At 45.4% G+C, this 23,015-nt stretch overlaps 1 protein-coding gene across 3 annotated transcripts in view; it reads right to left on the reverse strand.

Moving 5' to 3' along the window:
• The window catches only part of LOC143805884 (cytochrome P450 2C18-like), a 90,309-nt gene that overhangs the window by 24,626 nt on the left and 42,668 nt on the right, over positions 1-23,015 (reverse strand). For all 3 annotated transcript variants that reach the window (XM_077285626.1, XM_077285625.1, XM_077285627.1), the window contains exons 6-8: positions 12,073-12,249; positions 8,560-8,701; positions 7,752-7,939 (exon numbers count right to left, since the gene is read on the reverse strand). In XM_077285626.1, the coding sequence (XP_077141741.1) occupies positions 7,752-7,939; positions 8,560-8,701; positions 12,073-12,249 (507 nt within the window). The remainder of the gene's footprint in view (positions 1-7,751; positions 7,940-8,559; positions 8,702-12,072; positions 12,250-23,015) is intronic.

Genomic DNA, 23,015 nt, shown 5'->3' on the forward strand with positions numbered 1-23,015 from the left:
GTGCCTTCTTTAGTTGTTCAAAAGAGTCTTCTCTTTCGTCATTCCACTGAAAAGGAGGGTTTCGGTTTGAAGGTTTCTTCGTCTGCCCTATCAAAGCATCTTGCAAGGGCGCTGCCAATTTGGTAAATCCTTTTATAAATCTACGATAGTAACCCACTAATCCCAAGAATTGCCTCACTTCTTTTGCGTTGGAAGGTCTTGGCCAATCCCTTATGGCAGTTATTTTCTCGGGATCCGGTGCTACTCCCTCCGAACTCACAATGTGCCCTAAGTATTGTACCCTTGGCTTGAGAAGGTGACATTTGGATGGTTTAATTTTCATACCATACTTGGATAAGGCTTCGAACACCTCTGCCAGGTCTGTTAAGTGCTGTTCGTAAGTCTTTGAGTAGACGATCACATCATCTAGGTACAGGAGGACGGTCTCGAAGTTCTTGTGTCTGAGGCAACATTCCATCAGTCGCTGGAAAGTACCGGATGCGTTGCAGAGTCCGAACGGCATGCGATTAAATTCGCTTAGACCCATTGGTGTGGTGAATGCCGTTTTTTCTTTATCTCTCTCAGCCACAGGGACTTGCCAATACCCGCTTGTTAAGTCTAAGGTGGAAAAATAATTAGCAGATTTCAAAGCAGTCAAGGACTCTTCTATCCTAGGCAAGGGATAGGCGTCTTTATGGGTGATGTTATTAATCCGCCGGTAGTCTACGCACATTCTCATGGTTCCGTCCTTTTTTTTGACAATCACCAGAGGGGCCGCCCAAGGGCTACAACTATCTCTTATTACCCCGGCCTGTTTCATCTCTCTCAGCATGTCCTTCGCGCATTGATAGTGAGAGGGCGGTATGGGTCTATATCTTTCTTTTATCGGGGGATGGTCACCGGTGGGGATTGTATGTTCCACCCCTTCTATCCGTCCGAAGTCCAATGGGTGTTTACTGAAGACCTGTTCATATTCCGTCACTAATCTATACACCCCTTGTCTTTGATAGGTAGGTGTTGAATCTACACCCACGTCTAGCTGTTGGCACCAATCCTCCGATTCTCCATCTGAGCCGTTATCTTCCACCTGACAGGTTGATTCTAAGGGCTCAACGGTTGTGATGGCATTGTTGTCAACAGTATATAACTTTGCCACTGTAGCGTACCTTGGCAAAGTGACCTCTTCCTCTCCACAGTTCAAAAGTCGTACCGGCACCCGTCCCCGGTGTACCTCGACCACCCCTCGTGCCGTGAATATACTGGGCCTGCTGTCGGTGTACGCTGGTTCTATTAAGGCTTGATAGTCTCGTCCTTTAGTACCAATGGCCGTTCTACACCATACCAGCATTTCTGTTTTTGGTGGGATTACAATAGACGTTGGATCACTCACCCTCACACTGCCGATTTCTCCACCTGCAACTTCTATCTGTTGCCTTAACATCAACACTTTTATTTCCCTCCGGAGAACTCTCTGCTGGCAGGATCGGGCAGTTTCAGCAATTTGTTGTAAGACAGAAATAACTTCAGAAAAGCAGTTCTCTAACACATTCATTCCTATCAAAACAGTTGGTTCACAGTTCTGTCGGTCAACATGAACGACAATTATACCCTGTTTCTTCAATTCTGCTTTACCAGTCTTTATAGTCATCTCCCTGAATCCTAGTTTCGGTACCAACTTACCATTACTGGCCCATATATCTAGTTCAACATCAGAGGGTCCTTTATCAATATCTACCTCAGCCCAGTACCTCTTATAAAGGATATATGGTATAGATGAAATCTGGGAACCTGTATCCAGCAAAGCGTTGAGGGGAATTCCGTCCAGCACGATAGGGATGATGGGTCGTCCTCCGATGTACCTGTCGTGCCAGGGTGTTGGGCCTTGAAAATTCATTCCTGCGAAGCGGCCCGCATTCCCAGGGGATTCCCGTTTAAATCACAGTTTCGTGCAAAGTGGCCTGGCTGCTGGCAACAGCGGTAAATGGGCTGTCCATCCGGTTGGTAGCGGTCACAGGGTCGTCCCTGTCGGGTATCTCCGGGAACTCATCTATGGAACATCCTCTCTACGGTTTGCCAACTCCATCTTGGGTTCTCTCATCTCCTGCATGGTTTTAGCCATTGAAGCAACAACATCAGTTAAAGAGTCAAGCTTTTGCTGAAGAGCCTCATTAGTAGTGTTGAGCATTCCGATGCTGCAAGTATCGGGTATCGGCCGATACTTGCTGTATCGGAATTTCCGATACCGAGATCCGATATTTTTGTGATATCGGATATCGGTATCGAAACAACATTAATGTAAAAATGTGTAAAAGAAAGAATTAAAATAAAAAATATCGCTATACTCACCTGTCCGACGCAGCCGGGACCTCAGCGAGGGAAGCGGCAGCGTTGTTTGTTTAAAATTCGCGCTTTTACTTGGTTTCGTGAATTCCCGGCTTGTGATTGGTCAGGGCGGCCATGTTGCCGGGACGCGGACCAATCACAGCAAGCCGTGACGAAATTACGTCACGGCTTGCTGTGATTGGTCCGCGTCCCGGCAACATGGCCGCCATTAACCAATCACAAGCCGTGACGTCACGGGAGGCTGGACTTGCGCACTTTTTAAAAAGCGCGCGTGTCCAGCCTCCAGTGACGTCCCGGCTTATGATTGGTCACGGCGCCATGTTGCCGGGACGCGGACCAATCACAGCAAGCCGTGACGTAATTTCGTCACGGCTTGCTGTGATTGGTCCGCGTCCCGGCAACATGGACGCCCTGACCAATCACAAGCCGGGAATTCACGTAACCAAGTAAAAGCGCGAATTTTAAACAAACAACGCTGCCGCTTCCCTCGCTGAGGTCCCGGCTGCGTCGGACAGGTGAGTATAGCGATATTTTTTATTTTAATTCTTTCTTTTACACATTTATATGGTTCCCAGGGCCTGAAGGAGAGTTTCCTCTCCTTCAGACCCTGGGAACCATCAGGGATACCGTCCGATACATGAGTCCCATTGACTTGTATTGGTATCGGGTATCGGTATCGGATTGGATCCGATACTTTGCCGGTATCGGCCGATACTTTCCGATACCGATACTTTCAAGTATCGGACGGTATCGCTCAACACTACTCATTAGTAATGGGCCCCAGAGACTTAGCACTGGCACCGGACGTAGCTGATGTCACTGGCATTCCCCGTTGCTGAAGTGCATCTGCCATGGGTTGTGTGAGATCCTGATCCCGAGGTGCCTCTGCCAGCTGGAAACGTATAGCGCTCTCCTTTAATTGGGCAAATGTCAATTCAGGGTTCTTAAAAACAAGCATGCTCACATGCCCCCGGTGAGAAGGGGTGTAGAGTCCCTCAATAAATTGATCTCTTAGCAGTTTATCGGCTCCTGTGTTAAAAATGGGTTCAGCCAGTGTAAGTGATTTAAGAGCTTCCTGCAGGTTTAAGGCAAAATCTCTCACGCCCTCATTAGCTTTTTGTTTGCAATTAAAGAATCGTACTTTAGCTTTGCTGCTGGCAGTAGTTTCAAATGTAGCTTTTAATCCAGCAAATATGCGTTCAACAGTACCTTTTAGATCAGTTGCCCATGCCGTGACTTCTCGCTTAGCATGGCCACTTAACTGCATCATCAGGAGACTAACACGCTGAGCTTCACCCACGGGGAACATATCAAAATGAGTTAGCATCTTTTCCCTGAAACCGTCAAGGGTATTAGGTTCACCATCATACATTGGAAGCCACGGGCCACCCGGGGTATATGGCATCAACACCGGCATGATGGGCGCCACTCCTTGCACTGCTGTGCTGCCAGGCTCTCTATCGACACTCTGTCTTTCAGCTGCATTAGCGTCGCCGGGTGCTGCGGCGTCTCCGTGCTGCGACATACTGTACCCCCTTAGTTAATCCAGACCCCTCCGGTCCCAGCTTCCATCTAGATAATGTAGATTCGTTCCTCTGTGCAGCAGGATGACAATGACACGCCCCCTGCTGCCTCTAACTGCCGCACGCTCTGTGATGGTGGATTTTGAAGTTTTTCAGTTAGACTGGGGCTTGGTTAATGACGTAGCTCGATTAACAGTTTTGTGCCTAACGGTTATGAGATGATTACATCAGGGGATGGCGGCCATTTTTACCCCATTATAACAAATGGAGAAAAGTCACTTTCAATAGTTTTCAATGGGGAACGGGATTTTCTTTAACAAAGTCAATTTCCAAGATTTTTCATCCAAATTTTCACAGTTTCAGACTCCAATTACGGCACACAATACCCGGTGTACGGGCTGGCCCAATCCTGTTCTTGACGCCAGTTGTAACGCCCGGGAGACCGAGGTACCCAGCTCCAGATCAATGAGGTCCGTGTCTTGAGGGGGATGTCACTAGTGGCTTGACCCGGTGCTGTGGCCTCAGGCGATGCACAGTGTAAGGGATCATGAAGGAACAGACACTTACTTGATCAGCAGCAGGTCCTCTCAGCTGTGATGACCCCGATCCTGGATCGATGGCTATTGTCCAAATGAAAGACTGAGGCGCTGAAACGTTTAACCAGTTTACTTCAACACAAAGGGATTTGCAACCAATACTGTCACCGGAGTCTGTTTAAGAACTCTGAATTACTTTGACCCTGTCAAGATTTCCACCTCTTATTATGCGCAGTTTCTGTATGGCCCTGCTGCTATTTGTGAACTGGCTGCCGACCCAATCTGTCTCTTCTGTGCTCTGGTTTGACAGACAACCCAAGTCCTTTTTGTTGGCTTACCCCCTCTGGGAGTACCGCTGAACTCTGTGTCTGTTGCTGCGTCTTACCCTGGTGAAGCTGATATCACCTCACGTCCTTCCGGTTGCTGTATTATATATAATGAATATAGCCACGGATCCGGTATCCGTCTCTGCGCCTATTCTGGGTAGAGGTTATTGCTACCCGGTTCTCACAATGTCCTTTTTCTCTATTCCTCTTTTCCTACTATGGGTATTACGGGCCTATAATCCGTCATAGGGCTGTTAGGAGTTCAGTTATATGACCTCTCACTTTCAGCTCCTCAACCCAACTGCCAGTCCTTTTCTCAGACCAGAATAGATCAAGGGGAGTCTCTGGAGCTCCCCCTTCTGGCCGGAGATGGTAGTGCAGTCTTGCTATTTTAATATTTGTATTTGGTGTCAATAACTATTTTTGTGGCAAATACCCCTAGGGGCGCCACACATAGTACGTACTATCCCGTTGGTGGGAATTAAGGCCCACCCCACCTCGACGGGATAGTATGTCATATGGGATTAAGGGGTTAAGAAACACTAAATGAAATCAAGAACAAAAAATGTGGTAGTCAGTAATGGTTACTTTTTTAGAAGAAGCATAGCTAAAAAATACGGACTCACTCAATTATGTGGGAAAAAATTATGGAATCATGAAAAACAAACAAACAAAAAAAACACTCCAACACATCACTAGTATTTTGTTGCACCACCTCTCTGGCTTTTATAACAGCTTGCAGTCTCTGAGGCATGGACTTAATGAGTGTCACACAGGACTCTTCATCGCTTCATTGCTGTTGCCAGATCAGCTTTGCAGGTTGGAGCCTTGTCATGGACCATTTTCTTCAACTTCCACCAAAGATTTTCAATTGGATTGTGATCCGGACTATTTGCAGGCCATGACATTGACCTTGTGGCTATTTTCAAGGAATGTTTGCACAGCTTTTGCTCTATGGCAGGATGCATTATCATCTTGAGAAATGATTTCATTATCCCCAAACATCCTTTCAATTGATGGGATAAGAAAAGTGTCCAAAATATCAACATAAACTTGTGAATTTATTGAAGATGTAATGACAGCCATCTCCCCAGTGCCTTTACCTGACATTCAGCCCCATATCATCAATGACTGTGGAAATTTGCATGTTCTCTTCAGGCAGTCATCTTTATAAATCTCATTGGAACGGCACCAAACAAAAGTTCCAGCATCATCACCTTGCCCAATGCAGATTCGTGATTCATCACTGAATATGACTTTCATCCAGTCATCCACAGTCCACGATTGCTTTTCCTTAGCCCATTGTAACCTTTTTTCTCTGTTTAGGTGTTAATAATGGCTTTCGTTTAGCTTTTCTGTATGTAAATCCCATTTCCTTTAGGCGGTTTCTTAAGGTACCGTTACACTAAACGACTTACAAACGATCACGACCAGCAATACGACCTGGCCGTGATCGTTGGTAAGTCGTTGTGTGGTCGCTGGGGAGCTGTCACACAGACAGCTCTCTCCAGCGACCAACGATCAGGGGAACGACTTCGGCATCGTTGAAACTGTCTTCAATAATGCCGAAGTCCCCCTGCAGCACCCGGGTAACCAGGGTAAACATCGGGTTACTAAGCGCAGGGCCGCGCTTAGTAACCCGATATTTACCCTGGTTACCATTGTAAAAGTAAAAAAAAAACACTACATACTCATCTTCTGATGTCTGTCACGTCCCCCGGCGTCCACAGGGTTACGCGCTGCTGCCTAGAGCTTCCTGCACTGACTGAATGTGTCAGCGCCGGCAGCAGTGGTGACGTCACTGCTGTGCTCTGCTTTACGGCTGGTCAGTGCAGGAAGCTCTCGACAGCAGCGCGTAACCCTGTGGACGCCGGGGGACGTGACAGACATCAGAAGGTGAGAATGTACTGGTTTTTTTTAACTTTTACAATGGTAACCAGGGTAAATATCGAGTTACTAAGCGCGGCCCTGTGCTTAGTAACCCGATATTTACCCTGGTTACAATTGAACACATAGCTGGATCGGCGTCACACACGCCGATCCAGCGATGACAGCGGGTGATCAGCGACTAAATAAAGTTCTGGACTTCTAGCTCCGACCAGCGATATCACAGCGGGATCCAGATCGCTGCTGCGTGTCAAACACAACGAGATCGCTATCCAGGAGGCTGCGACGTCACGGATCGTCGTCGTTCTCGCTGCAAAGTCGCTTAGTGTGAAGGTACCTTTACAGTTCGGTCACAGACGTTGACTCCAGTTTCCACCCATTTGTTCCTCGTTTGTTTTGTTGTGCATTTCCTGTTTTGGAGACATATTGCTTTAGGTTTCCGGTCTTCACGCTTTGATGTCTTCCTTGGTCTACCAGTATGTTTGCCTTTAAGAACCTTCCCATGTTGTTTGTATTTGGTCCAGATTTTAGACACAGCTGACTGTGAACAACCAACATCTTTTGCAACATTGCGTGATGATTTACCCTCTTTTAAGAGTTTGATAATCCTCTCCTTTGTTTCAATTGACATCTCTCGTGTTGGAGCCATGATTCATGTCAGTCCACTTGGTGCAACAGCTCTCCAAGGTGTTATGACTCCTTTTTAGATGCAGGACAATGAGCAGATCTAATTTGATGCAGGTGTTAGTTTTGGGAATTGAAATTTAGAAGGTGATTCCATAATTTTTTCCCACATAATTGAGTGAGTCCATATTTTTTTCCCTATGCTTGTTCTAAAAAAGTAACCATTACTGACAACAACATTTTTTGTTCTTGATTTCTTTTAGTGTTTATTAAAGCCAGAAAGTTGCCGTTTGAAATAACTGTAGTTTTGTGCCATGTCTGTGATCTGCTTTTTTTCTACAAAATTAAACAACTGAATGAACATCCTCCAAGGCCGGTGATTCCATAATTTTTGCCAGGTCTTGTAGATAACTGCTGTCCAAACTCTTGCCTGGCCTCACAATCTGCCATGATTTTCCAATAACTGAGATGTAATCTAGGGGCCACGACAGCAAAGCTCCTGCATGCTATTAAATCAATATTTTTTTTCTAACCTTGGGTATCGTGTATCCTCTAAAGATGATGGTTTCAGCAGTTGCATGTGGAACACCCAAAGGCGCAATGTCTCCACATCTCTGTATTTCATAAATAACAGCATCTGTATAAGGCATTTTACTGCGGTCCTCCACAGATGGGCAGCGATTCTGGCCAACAACAAGGTCAATTTCTTTTTGAAGTTTAGCTAATGAGAATAACGTTTATTGTCAATGTAGGTCTTAAATCATAATGGCTAAAGTAAGAATATGATCAAAATATTGCACTCCCCAGAATAGATTGTGACTAGGACTTATGGTATTAGGGGATATTCCCATCTCAGTAACTGATGGCATATTGCTAAGGTGTAGACTAGGGTGACAAATCGTAGAGTCTCTCATCTGACAGAATCAGTCCGATTATGGAAATCACATTCTGATCAAACTCTAATCAGAGTCAGCAGTGATCCGATTCTCTCACATGAGAAGATGGAGAAAAAAATGTCTCCATCTTCTCCATTCTCTACATCAGTGGGAATCGGGCAGCACTCAGATGTCAACCGAGTGCAGTTCAATGTTTTTCAGGCATTCATTGACTTGCATGCCTGAATGCGATCCAAATATCGGAACAAACTCAGGCATGCTGGGACTGGCTCAGAAAAAAAATCGGCTCCATAGAACAAGAGTGGTCCGAGCGAGTTCTGATCTTTTGTCAGATTGCATTCGGTCCAAAAATATGGCCATGTGGAAGAGCCCTAACCTTCAATAAAGATTGTTGAAATCTGACCTCTGAGACCTGTGCCCTAGTTATGTCACTGGCAATATCTACCTAAAACTTCTGGATGCTTGAGTAAAATCCTCAGACCGATCCTTAGAGTCATGCTTGTTGTTTCCGTCCCAGCAAAAAAGAGGTTCATCACAGTAGCAAATAAGTTTTCGAAGTGGAACTCTGTGTTAGGGATTTCCTTGTCCTGGAAATGTAAAAGATTACATTGCATTAAAATGTTTTGCATTTTTTTCCAATCACTTACTCAAATTAATGTGGAAATGTTGCAAATGTTGGCAGTGTTGGGCCAGATGTCCTTGGACCCACTGAAGAAAATGATTCTAAGGATTTCTCCATGTGATCCACCTCTAGCTGGGGCAATCTTTTGCAATTGCCATTTATGATGATTCAAGTGAGCTGAATTGTAAATTGTTAAATTTGCTGGTTTCAGCTAATTTCTAAACATTTGATCTGAATTCAATTCGCCATCTCTAGTAATGGCACCCAATAATGTTTATTCATGTTAAAGAATAAGGAACAGAAGGCATTAAGAGAAATTTTTCACCCTTTTAACCTTCTTGAGTTATGAATATGGGTACACAGGTTATATACAGCTGAACTTAGGCATACCTTTATACCTCCTGGATGATGGCTTGTTCAGTAAAATCATCTTTTATAGCTTTGATCTTCCAGGCTATGGGGTGTATGATGCCGATAAGATAAAACTGCTTCCAGTCTCCATAAGATAAGAGTGCCTCCGGTCTTCATTATACCAGATTTCTCCTCCCCTCTTCTTCAGTGTCCCTTTGACATCAAGTGCGTGGCCGGAAATCCCTCGCTTGCACATTCTGCTGTCATCTTTGCTCTATGAACTGTGGGGAATTCACCTTCACTGTGTGCTGGAGATCACTGGGATCGGAAATTACAGTGACTCTGCAGAGCCTCTGCATATCAAACATGAAGTCTGTACCCACAGAAGCGCGAAACGGTGCAGACGAGAGACAGCAGGCAAAATGCGCAGGTGCGGTATTTCTGGCCCATGCAACTGACATCAAAGGACACTGAAGAGAAGGGGAGGATAAATCTTGTATAAAAAAGACCTGAGGCAGTACTATCTTATGAAGACCAGAGGCAGTCTTATCTTATGAAGACTGCAGGCAGTCTTATCTTATGACTAGATGGTAGCCCGATTATAATGCATCGGGTATTCTGGAATATGTATCCAGTTTATTGATGAAGATTTTAGAATAATACATTGAATACACAGGATTCGGCCGGCCGCGACCAATTAGCGAAGCGTGGTTCAAATCCCACGCCAATTCACTGCCTGTCGCTGATTGTTCGCAGCCGGCCACGTAGTATATAGCACAGCCATGAAGTATATAACAGCCCATGTAGTAAATAGCACAGCCACGTAGCACATAGCACAGCCACATAGTATATTGCGCAGCCACGTATTATATAGCACAGCCACGTAGTATATAACAGCCCACGTAGTAAATAGCACAGCCACGTAGTATATTGCACAGCCTTGTAGTATATAGCACAGCCACGTAGTATATATAGCACAGCCACGTAGTATATAGCACAGCCCATGGAGTATATAGCACAGCCCACGGAGTATATAGCAAAGCCACAGAGTATATAACACAGCCCAGGGAGTATATAGCACAGCCACATAGTATATAGCACAGCCCACGGAGTGTATAACAGCCCACATAGCATATAACACAGCCACGTAGTTTATAACAGCCCACGTAGCATATAACAAAGCTCACGCAGTATATAACACAGCCCATGTAGTGTATAACACAGCCCACGTAGTGTATAACACAGGCCACGTAGTATATAACACAGGCCACATAGTGTATAACAGCCCACATAATATATAGCACAGCCACGTAGTATATAGCACAGCCACGTAGTATATTGCACAGCCCACGTAGTATATTGCACAGCCCACGTAGTATATTGCACAGCCCACGTATATTACACAGCCCACGCAGTATATAGCACAGCCCATGCAGTATATTGCACAGCCCACGGAGTACATTGCACAGCCCACGTATATTGCACAGCCCACGTAGTATATAGCACAGCCACGTAGCATATTGCACAGCCACGTAGTATATTGCACAGCCCACGTAGTATATTGCACAGCCCACGTAATATATTGCACAGCCCACATAGTATATAGCAATGTGGGCATCATATCCCTGTTAAAAAAAAGAATGAAAATAAAAAATAGTTATATACTCACCTTCCTTTGGCCCCCTTGGATCCAGGCAAAGCGTTTACCGACGCTCCTCGCGCGCTCCGGTCCCAAGTGTGCATTGAAGTGTCACGAGATGATGACGTAGCGGTCTCGCGAGACCGCTACGTCATCATCTCACGAGATCGCAATGCATGGAGCGGTCACCGGAGCGTCGCGAGGAGCAGGAAAGGCCTGTTCTGGATCCGAGGGGCCGACAGACGGTGAGTATATAACTATTTTTTTATTTTTTTAATTATTTTTAACATTAGATCTTTTTACTATTGATGCTGCATAGGCAGCCTTATCTTACGAAGATCAGAGGTAGTCTTACCTTATGAAGACCGGAGGCAGTCTTATCTTATGAAGACCAGAGGCAGTATTACCTTATGAAGACCGGAGGCAGGCTTATCTTATGAAGGCCGGAGGCAGTATTATCCTATGAAGACCGGTGGCAGTATTACCTTATGAAGACCGGAGGCAGTATTACCTTATGAAGACAGGAGGCAGTCTTATCTTACGAAGATCAGAGGCAGTCTTACCTTATGAAGACCGGAGGCAGTCTTATCTTATGAAGACCAGAGGCAATATTACCTTATGAAGACTGGAGGCAGTTTTATCTTACGAAGGCCGGAGGCAGTATTATCTTATGAAGACCGGAGGCAGTATTACCTTATGAAGACCGGAGGCAGTCTTATCTTATGAAGACCAGAGGCAGTCTTAACTTATGAAGACCGGAGGCAGTCTTACCTTATGAAGACCGAAGGCAGTCTTATCTTATGAAGATTAGAAGCAGTCTTAACTTATGAAGACCGGAGGCAGTCTTATCTTATGAAGGCCGGAGGCAGTATTATCTTATGAAGACCGGAGGCAATCTTACCTTATGAAGATCGGAGGCAGTCTTGCCTTATGAAGACTGGAGGCAGTCTTATCTTATGAAGACCGGAAGCAGTCTTATCTTATGAAGACCAAGGGCAGTCTTATCTTCTGGGCAGCATACACCCCATATCCTGGAAGATGAAATCTACAAAACGTGATTTTTAATGAACTAGGCATCATCCAGGAGGCAGACAGGTGTGACTAATGTCAGCTGTAAACAACCTGTATTCCCATATTAATAACTAAAAAAGCTCAAAGGGGTGACAGGTTCTCTTTAAAGGCATTTTAATGGTTTGAATAGCAGTGTAGAGAGATGAGTTACTGTTTTCGGATATAAGCCATATCGCTTTAAAGGAAAAAAATCACTTTGGAGCCAAAGAAAATGATGATGATGACAACACCATTAAATATGAACATTTTGACTACAAAATATCCATCTTACTTGCCTCTTCCATCTTTATAAGAAAACAGTCTATGAAATCCCTGGGGCAGTTCAGGTCCAGGGTCTCTTGATGTTCTTTCACTTTATCCATCACAAACTTTTTAATGGTAAAAATATTATTAAAAGCTTTTTGGTGTGGTCCCGGAACACGAAGTAAAATTTGTGAGAAAGAGTTGAACAGCTAAAGTGAAAAATAAAAATGTGTATTTTTAAAAACAATTTTTTACAAATTTTATAATAGGATTGATCATATGAACTAATAAATTACTTTTGCCATTTCAAAAATCATTAAAATAATTGATCTTATAATTTAAAACATGACACAGATTTTACTTGGTTCATCTGCTACACAATCCCCTACCACCACATTTGCCTTTCTGCTTCCATTTTTTAATGGAAGAGAGGTCCTCACTCAATATCTCAAATAATTGACCCATTGAAAGCTGTGCATGCCCATGCCTTCAGACTGTAAGAAATACCATTATCGCAAACAATATCAATATCAAATGAAACAGATACTGAACAATATTAACATCAAGAAATATTATTATTGACAATGTCAATATCAAATGATGACAGTATTGCACGGCAACAATATTCCTACTAGAGATGAGCGAATATCTCTATATTCGGTTCGGGTCACTTTCGCCGAATGAACACTTATTCGCCAAATAATTTGGTGAAAATTTGACAAACATAGCTGAACGCCATTCACGTCAATGGGATGCAAAAACAAACGCATGCACAACACCTTTGAAAGGAACCCAATGCTGCCAAAACACATCAAATCAGGGACAGACACCAGGAAAGTGTCCTCAATTCACCCACAGTACTAATTGCAGCATGGAACTGCAGCAATCAGCTAGGCATGAGATATCGGGGTCTGGGACAGCATTTACAGCTTTCCAATGAACGTCACAGTAAGACGAGGTGGGTGAGGGATATGGCCATGTGAGGGCTTATTTTTTGCAGGACGAGTTGTACTTTTGAACAACATCATTGGTTTTAGCATGTTGTGTACTAGAAAATGGGAAAAAAAATCCAAGTGCGGTGAAATTGCAAAAAAAGTGCAATCCGACACTAGTTTTTTGTTTGGCTTTTTTGCTAGGTTCACTAAATGCTAAAACTGACCTGCCATTATGATTCTCCAGGTCAGTACGAGTTCATAGACACCTAACATGACTAGGTTATTTTTTATCTAAGTAGTGAAAAAAAATTCCAAACTTTGCTAAAAAAAAAAAAAAAATTGCGCCATTTTCCGATACTCGCAGCGTCTCCATTTTTCATGATCTGGGGTCGTTTGAGGGCTTATTTTTTGCGTGCCTAGCTGGCGTTTTTAACAATACAAATTTGGTTAAGATACGTTCTTTTTATCGCCCGTTATTGCATTTTAATGCAATGTCGTGGCTACCAAAAAAATGTAATTCTGGCGTTTCGAATTTTTTTCTCGCTACGCCGTTTAGCGATCAGGTTAATGCTTTTTTTTATTGATAGATTGGGCGATACTGAATGCGGCAATACCAAATATGTGTAGGTTTGATTTTTTTATTGATTTATTTTGAATGGTGCGAAAGGGGGGTGATTTAAACTTTTATATTTTTTTTATTTTTTTCACATTTTTTTTTACTTTTTTTTAACTTTTGCCATGCTTCAATAGCTCCATAGGAGGCAAGAAGCTGGCAACACTCGATCACCTCTGCTACATAGCAGTGATCATCAGATCGCTGTTATGCAGCAGAAATGCAGGTGTGCTATGAGCGCCGACCACAGGGTGGCGCTCATAGCTACCGGCGATCAGTAACCATAGAGGTCTCAAGGACCTCTATGGTTTCTCTGCAGAAGCATCGCTGACCCCCGATCATGTGACGGGGGTCGGCGATGTGCTCATTTCCGGCTGGAAGCGCCGGTTAAATGCCGCTGTCTGCGTTTGACAGCGGCATTTAACTAGTCAATAGCGGCGGGTGAATCGCGATTGTACCTGCCGCTATTGCGGGCACATGTCAGCTGTTCAAAACAGCTGACATGTACCGGCTTTGATGCGGGCTCACCGCCGCACTATCCCGTCCGAGGTCAGAAAGGGGTTAAGGTTGTATACAAGTGTGTTTCGATACTCCAGCAATTGCGGGTCCCTTTCTAGGGTGGGAATCATCTGGCAAAATTGTATTTTATATTGTGAATCTAATAAAGTGGCAACCCAGTAGTCAGCATTATTCCTAATCATAACTATACAGGGATCATTTTGCAGATAGTGCAGCAAGAAGGCTGTTATCACTTCCGCAGCCTACTCTGCTTCCTTCTCTTCTTCTAGGACCACCATCTCCTCTCTCAGGCTGTTCAAAGTCTGCTCCAGCATATAAATGACCAGAATAGTGATGCTGATGATGGCAGTGTCAACGTTAACCATCTTAGTAGCCATTTCGAAACTGTGAAGAAGGGTGCAGAGGACCTTAATCTGTGCCCACTTTGTAAACGTGATATGCTCCACCTCCGTACTGCATTGGCCTAGGCTATACGACATGGCATACTGCGTCAGGGCTCATTGCTGCTACCACAGTCGCTGCAACATGTGCAGAGTGGAATTCCACCATGTTGGCACATCACATATCAACCTGTTAACTGGCATGGATAAAGACCTCTGTATCGATGCAAGTCAATCAGTAATGGGGTGCGAATGGCGGGAATGAGCACACAGCGTATGCGCTTTCTGGAGCAGGTTTCCCAGGCCAGGATAGTTGTAAAGAAAACGCTGCACCACCAGATTGAGGATGTGAGCCATGCAAGGCACGTGTGTGAGCTTGACTCACCATAGGGCCGCCACCAAGTTCACACCATTATCAGACACGGCCTTTCCTGGATGCAGGTTCAGTGGAGACAGCCATTGATCAACTTCTGGAGAGCTGTCCACAACTCTTCAGCTGTATGAGTGCAATCTCCAAGGCCTATCAATTTTAAGACTGGCTTATTTTGGTGCACCCTCACTGCGAAACATGGAGGTGGTGGGGGTTCGCTATGCAGTGTTGAAACGCTTGTCTCATGAAGGCAGAGGTTGAGGGCGCAGGTGGAGACCCTAGAAGAGACAGAGGAGGCAGGAGCAGTGGAGGAAGTGTTTAATATAAAGGTTTGGCCTGCAAGCCTTGGGGATTCCAAAACTTGTGGAGCAGCGCCTGTCCCCATATCCTCCAGAGCCACCCAGTGCCCAGTTAGCAAGATGTAATGCCCTTGGCCATGCTTACTTGTCCAAGTGTTTGTGGTGAAATGCACCTTGGCAGACATAGATTTTGTCTAGGAATGGGTGATGTTGTCTGCCTTTAGCAATGATAATAGTGGTGTATCATCAGCGTTTAGCACGTGTTTTATAAGGCAAGGTGTTTTGCAGAGTTCAGAGTCATGGCGTTATTGTAAGCACAGCACAGCAGTCTTTTTTTTTCTTCCTAACTTTATGTGTGCACATTCCAGTTAGCTAATCAGGGCGCAGGAAACACCCACAATGTCCTGACACAGCGGCTTGTGTCATTGGCTGCTGAAACCACATGTCCCTTCCCATATAAATAGCGGAGATCTTGTTTATTGCCATTTTAACATTGTAATAGTGCAGAGAGGCTGCTCCTGACATTGTCACCGTTAACAGAAAGATTTTAGCTAGCTAGGTAGGCGCTTGTATTTCAGTCAGAAAGTGTAGCAAGATAGTGTCCAGTGTGGCTGTAAAATTTTCCTTCCGGAATTTTTTTTTCTGGGGGGGGGGGGCATTACTGAAGTCCACAGGCAAAACCAGCAGGGCACCTGTTCTACAAGTGTGTTATTGCAATGCTTCTATAGTGCTCCATGCACGAGTATAGCCTAAATGTTAAAAAGCCTGCTGGATCCCACATTTTAGCTAGTTAGAAAGGTAGTTGTATATTAGTCAGACAGAGTAGCGAGCTACTGTCCAGTGTGGCTGATAAATTTATCTTCTAGCATTTTTCTTTTTTGGACATTACTGAGATCCACAAGCAAAGCCAGCAGGGCACGTGTTGTTCACTGCTTCTATTGTGATCCATGCACGAGTATAGCTTTCTAATTCACATGTAGCTAGTGAAAAAATATTAAACAGCCTGCTGTATCCCACCTCGTCATTTAGTGCTGTGGTGATATAAAACTGTCTGCAGACCTAAGGCACATTAAAAAAAAGTTATCAAAAAAAGTTAATTTTTTTTCTGTTGCTGTATTCCATGTTGTCATTTTGTGGTGATATGAACCTGTGTTAGGGCTAGCGGAACGCACCACATGAATATCTAGATTTTATTATAATAGATGCGTTCGCAGCCCGGGGTCCACCGTGCAGGAGAACCTGCTGCTAGCAAATAGCGGAACTAAATGACGGTGTTAGCTAACTCTGTTACTTCACAGAGCAGCCATGAACTCAAAGCACTGCGCCCTGTTAGACTCCACAGAGGCACAGGCAAACTGCCTAAAACAGGAGCAGTCAGTGGTCATGCATGCACACGAAACTCCTCGCCGGAGGTGCCAGCATTCTAAGGGCTTATTTCGGCCAGGTCCCTAAATACCCAAGAATACAAACTCCTCCCTGGAGGTGCCAGCATTCTAGGGGCTTATTTCAGCCGGGTCCCTGAACACACTCATACAAGACCACACTGGCGCAAAGTACATAAATAAAGAGCAATACTAGTGCATGGCCGTGCGGCCATGCAAGCTTTAAATAGTAGCAGCACGTACAGGACCTTCCTGGAAGGGCCAATGAGAGGCTGCCACAGAGCGTGAGCACCTGCAGGACCTTAGCTGCAGTGTCTGATCATGTGACCCTCGATCTCCACTGAGAGGTCTTACTCTGGGCATGCTCAGAATGAGAAAAGCAGGACTTAGTCCCAGAAGCATCTGCTCGCCGCTGCCCAGCTCTGACTTCAAAGGGAAAAGCAGGAAAAGCAGCAGTAAGGCTGGTTTCACACTTGCGTTTTGATCTGCAGCATTTTTTAAAAAAAACGCATGTGGTGAAAAAACGCATGTAAACGCGGCAAAACGCCGCGTTTTTAGACGCATGCATTTTTGCGGTAAAAAAAAATGCGGCAAAATGCAGCGTTTTCCCGCATTTACATGCGTTTTTTCCCGCATTTGCATTTTTGAAACGCATGCTGAGAAGTGTGTGACAGCTGCCAATCATCAAAATCAACTAGAAAACACACTATTAATAGAATTAGCTAGGGTTAGGGTTAGGGTTAGGATCCCTAGCTTTTTATTAGAATGTCCTGGTCACCAGGTCACTGATAAGCCACCCCCCATCAAGTTGATAAAGGGATCCAAACCCTAACCCTAACCCTAACCCTAACCCTTGGGATCCTAACCTTACCCTTAACCCTAACCCTAACCCTACCCCTAACCCTAACCCTACCCCTTGGGATCCTAACCCTAACCCTACCCCTAACCCTAACCATAACCCTTGGGATCCTAACCCTAACCCTAACCCTACCCCTAACCCTACCCCTAACCCTAACCATAGGGATCCTAACCCTAACCCTACCCCTAACCCTAACCATAACCCTTGGGATCCTAACCCTACCCCTAACCATACCCCTAACCCTACCCCTAACCCTACCCCTAACCATAACCCTAGGGATCCTAACCCTAACCCTACCCCTAACCTTAACCATAGGCATCCAAACCCTACCCCTAACCCTACTCCTAACCCTACCCCTAACCCTAGGGATCCTAACCCTAACCCTAACCCTAAGGGTTAGGATCCTAACCCTAACCCTAAGTGTTAGGGTTAGGATCCCTAGGGCTAGGGTTAGGGTTAGTATTCCTAGGGTTACTAGGGATCCTAACCCTAACCCTAACCGTTACCCTAGGGATCCTAACCCTAACCCTAACCCTAAGGGTTAGGATCCTAAACGCAAAAAAATGCCGCTAAAAATTACTACAGGTTGCATTTCTGCAAATGAACACATGCGTCAAAAAACGCATGCGTTGCCGAAAACGCGTCAAAGCGCATGCAAAAAAATGCATGCGCTTTTAATGTTAAGTATAGGAAAAAAAACGCATGCGTTTTTTTGCGTTTTTAGCGCTAAAACGCAGCTTACAAAAACGCTAGTGTGAAACCAGCCTAACTCTCAGTACAGAGTCAGACTGAGCGAGATGCTGGGACTGACGTCTCCGCTGAGCAGACTCCACTGTGGCAGGAGAAGAATGGGAGACCGCAGCGAAGATGGCCCGAGATTCCCCCTGTGCAGAGACGGGAACTCGACCCCTAACATGGCCCCCCTCCTCAGACCTCGCTACGCTCGAAGGCAGCAATGAGCTGCAGAGCCCGAATGCGCTCAGCAGGCTCCCAGGACCTATCCTCAGGACCGTAACCCTTCCAGTCCACCAAATAAAATTTTTTGCCACGAACCACCTTGCACCCCAAAATAGCGTTCACTTCGTAATCGCCCATAGACGAACCCGATGTCCTGGTAGATGACTCGGAAAACCGGGACATGTATACAGGTTTCAAGAGGGACACATGAAAGGTGTCGGTGATACCCAGGCATGGCGGAAGAGCTAAACGATAGACCACAGGGTTATCCTGTTCGAGAACCTTGAAAGGACCCAAGTAGCGAGGTGCAAACTTAGTGGACTCAACACGCAGCCTGATGTTACGGGTAGTGTTGAGCATTCCGATACTGCAAGTATCGGGTATCGGCGGATATTTGCGGTATCGGAATTCCGATACCGAGTTCCGATACTTTTGTGATATCGGGAATCGGTATCGGGATCGATATTAATGTGTAAAATAAAGAATAAAAATAAAAAATATTGATATACTCACCTCTCCGACGGAGCCTGGACGTTACCGATGTAACCGGCAGCCTCCGTTCCTAAAAATGAGCGCTTGAAAGACCTTAGATGACGTCGCGGCTTGTGATTGGTCACGTGAGCGGTCACATTTTTAGGAACGGAGGCTGCCGGTTACATCGGTAACGTCCAGGCTCCGTCGGAGAGGTGAGTATATCAATATTTTTTATTTTTATTCTTTATTTTACACATTAATATGGATCCCAGGGCCTGAAGGAGAGTTCCCTCTCCTTCAGACCCTGGGAACCATCAGGATACCTTCCGATACTTGGTGTCCCATTGACTTGTATTGGTATCGGGTATCGGTATCGGCGATATCCGATACTTTTCGGGTATCGGCCGATACTATCTGATACCGATTCTTTCAAGTATCGGACGGTATCGCTCAACACTAGTTACGGGCAGAGAGCCACACTAAGTCGCCAGGAGCAAAGGTCGGAGCGGGGCGCCGATGTGCATCGGTGGAGGACCTCATTCTCTCCTTGGAGGCCTGAATGGCATCCTGAGTGCGGTCCCAAATATCCCGTGCTTCCACAGCCCAGTCTGCAACCCTGGAGTTGGCAGAAGACACGGGCATATGTACAGGTACCCTCGGATGCTGACCATAGTTGAGGAGGAAAGGGGTGTGTCCAGTGGAGTCGGCTTCCGCATTGTTCAGCTCAAACTCTGCCCACGGTAGCAAGGATGCCCAGTCATCCTGCCTGGCTGAGACAAAATGTCGCAGATATGTGACCAAGGTCTATTTGGCCCTCTCTACCAATCCATTTGTCTCGGGGTGATATGCGGAAGAGAGATTTAACTCAATGCTGAGAAGACGACAAAGCTCTCTCCAGAACCGAGACGCAAACTGGGGACCCCAGTCACTGACAATTTTGTCTGGCATACCATGTAGGCGGAAGATGTGCTTTATGAACAACGCTGCCAAGGCCCGTGCCGAAGGTAACCGTGGAAGCGGCACCAAATGCACCATTTTGGAAAAATTATTAGTGATAACCCAAATGATGGTACAGCCCCGAGACTTGGGCAAACCCACCACAAAGTCCATCCCGACCATCTCCCAGGGCCTGTCTGCCACCGGCAATGGATAGAGTAACCCAGCTGGCCGTTGTCAAGGAGACTTATTTTTGGCGCAGGAGACACACGCCTGAATATAATACCTGACATCACGGACCATATGTGGCCACCAGTATGTCCTCGCCAACAGCTCAGATGTCCTTTTTGTCCCAAAATGTCCACCCACCCTGGACAAATGAGCCCACGAGAGAACCTCCGGTCGCAAACTAATGGGTACACCTAATTTTTATGGTCTGTGAAGACTTGGAAAGGAAAACGAGCTCCCTCCATGAGATGTCTCCACTCCGAGAAAGCCAACTTCATGGCCAGCAACTCCTTGTCCCCGATGGAATAATTCCTCTCTGCTGGTGAGAAGGTCTTAGAAAAGAAGAAGCAAGGATGCTTCCGACCTTGAGCATCTTTTTGGAAGAGGACTGCTCCAGCACCAACAGATGAGGCATCCACCTCCATGATAAATGGTTTGTCTACATCAGGGCGATGTAGGATGGGAGCGCTAGTGAAGTGTGACTTTATGGAATTAAAGGCCTTGGAGACCTCCTCAGACCACAATTTGGGATTTGCTCCCTTCTTGGTAAGGGCAACCAAGGGAGCTCCCAAAGTTGAGAAGTGTGGAATGAACTGTCGATAGTAGTTAATGAACCCCATAAAGCGCTGCACCGCTTTAAGAGAATTGGATTCCTTCCAGTCCATCACAGCCTGTAGCTTGGCAGGATCCATAGCCAAACCCTGGGCAGAGATGATATAACCAAGAAATGGCAAGGACTCCTGCTCAAACACATACTTCTCCAACTTGGCGTAGAGGGAGTTTGCCCGTAAGAGGTCAAAGACTTTGCGAACATCTCTCCGATGGGAGTCTGTTGTGAAATTGGATTCTGGGCTCCCCCGGTGGCCACTTGTGGAATTGAACTTGTGTGCATTATCCCCTCTGTTCACCTGCTCCTATCAGGATGTGGGAGTCGCTATATAACCTTGCTCCTCTGTCAGTTTCATGCCGGTCAACAATGTAATCAGAAGCCTTTCTGTGCATGTTCCTGCTACCAGACAACTCCCAGCTAAGTTGGACTTTTGTCCTTGTTTTGTTTTTGCATTTTGTTCCAGTTCACAGCTGCTGTTTCGTTACTGTGTCTGGAAAGCTCTTGTGAGCGGAAATTGCCACTCTGGTGTTATGAGTTAATGCTAGAGTCTTAAAGTAATTTCTGGATGGTGTTTTGATAGGGTTTTCAGCTGACCATGAAAGTGTCCTTTCTGTCTTCCTGCTATCTAGTAAGCGGACCTCAATTTTGCTAAACCTATTTTCATACTACGTTTGTCATTTCATCTAAAATCACCGCCAATATATGTGGGGGCCTCTGTCTGCCTTTCGGGGAAATTTCTCTAGAGGTGAGCCAGGACTATATTTTCCTCTGCCAGGATTAGGTAGTCCTCCGGCTGGCGCTGGGCGTCTAAGGATAAAACGTAGGCAACGCTACCCGGCTACTGTTAGTTGTGCGGCAGGTTTAGTTCATGGTCAGTTTAGTTTCCATCCTTCCAAGAGCTAGTTCTTATGTTTGCTGGGCTATGTTCTCTTGCCATTGAGAACCATAACAGTTTGACCGGCCCACAAAGGGTTAAAGTAATTGGCAGAGAAAGGAGAGAAAAGAGAAGTCTGCTGAAGGTTTTTTTTTTTCTTTCCTTCAGTTCTGAGTGTGCTTAATTTAATCTCTTGCAAGTCTGCCTATATTGCAGCCTTTCTCTCTCTCTCTCCTTCTAATCCTGGAATGGCTCTGTGTTCACCTGTTTAAAATGGATATTCAGAGTTTAGCTGCAGGTTTGAATAATCTCACCACGAAAGTTCAAAATTTACAAGATTTTGTTGTTCATGTTCCTATATCTGAACGTAGAATTCCTTTGCCTGAATTTTTCTCGGGGAATAGATCATGCTTTCAAAATTTCAAAAATAATTGCAAGTTGTTTTTGTCCCTGAAATCTCGCTCTGCTGGAGATCCTACTCAGCAGGTCAGGATTGTGATTTCCTTGCTCCGGGGCGACCCTCAGGACTGGGCTTTTGCATTGGCTCCAGGGGATCCTGCGTTGCTCAATGTGGATGCGTTTTTTCTGGCCTTGGGGTTGCTTTATGAGGAACCTCATTTAGAGCTTCAGGCGGAAAAGGCCTTGATGTCCCTATCTCAGGGGCAAGACGAAGCTGAAGTATACTGCCAAAAATTCCGTAAATGGGCTGTGCTTACTCAGTGGAATGAGTGCGCCCTGGCGGCGAATTTCAGAGAGGGTCTCTCTGATGCCATTAAGGATGTTATGGTGGGGTTCCCTGTGCCTGCGGGTCTGAATGAGTCCATGACAATGGCTATCCAGATCGATAGGCGTCTGCGGGAGCGCAAACCTGTGCACCATTTGGCGGTGTCTACTGAGAAGACGCCAGAGAATATGCAATGTGATAGAATTCTGTCCAGAAGCGAACGGCAGAATTTTAGACGAAAAAATGGCTTGTGCTTCTATTGCGGTGATTCAACTCATGTTATATCAGCATGCTCTAAGCGTACTAAGAAGCTTGATAAGTCTGTTTCAATTGGCACTTTACAGTCTAAGTTTATTCTATCTGTGACCCTGATTTGTTCTTTATCATCTATTACCGCGGACGCCTATGTCGATTCTGGCGCCGCTTTGAGTCTTATGGATTGGTCATTTGCTAAACGCTGTGGGTATGATTTAGAGCCTCTTGAAACTCCTATACCTCTGAAAGGGATTGACTCCACCCCATTGGCTAGTAATAAGCCACAATACTGGACACAAGTAACTATGCGGATTAATCCGGATCACCAGGAGATTATTCGCTTTCTTGTGCTGTATAACCTACATGATGTGTTGGTGCTTGGATTGCCATGGCTGCAATCTCATAACCCAGTCCTTGACTGGAAAGCTATGTCTGTGTTAAGCTGGGGATGTAAGGGGACGCATGGGGACGTACCTTTGGTTTCCATTTCATCATCTATTCCCTCTGAGATTCCTGAATTCTTGTCTGACTATTGTGACGTTTTTGAAGAACCTAAGCTT

This window comes from Ranitomeya variabilis, chromosome 2 (assembly GCF_051348905.1).
Source record: "Ranitomeya variabilis isolate aRanVar5 chromosome 2, aRanVar5.hap1, whole genome shotgun sequence".
NCBI lineage: Eukaryota > Metazoa > Chordata > Amphibia > Anura > Dendrobatidae > Ranitomeya > Ranitomeya variabilis.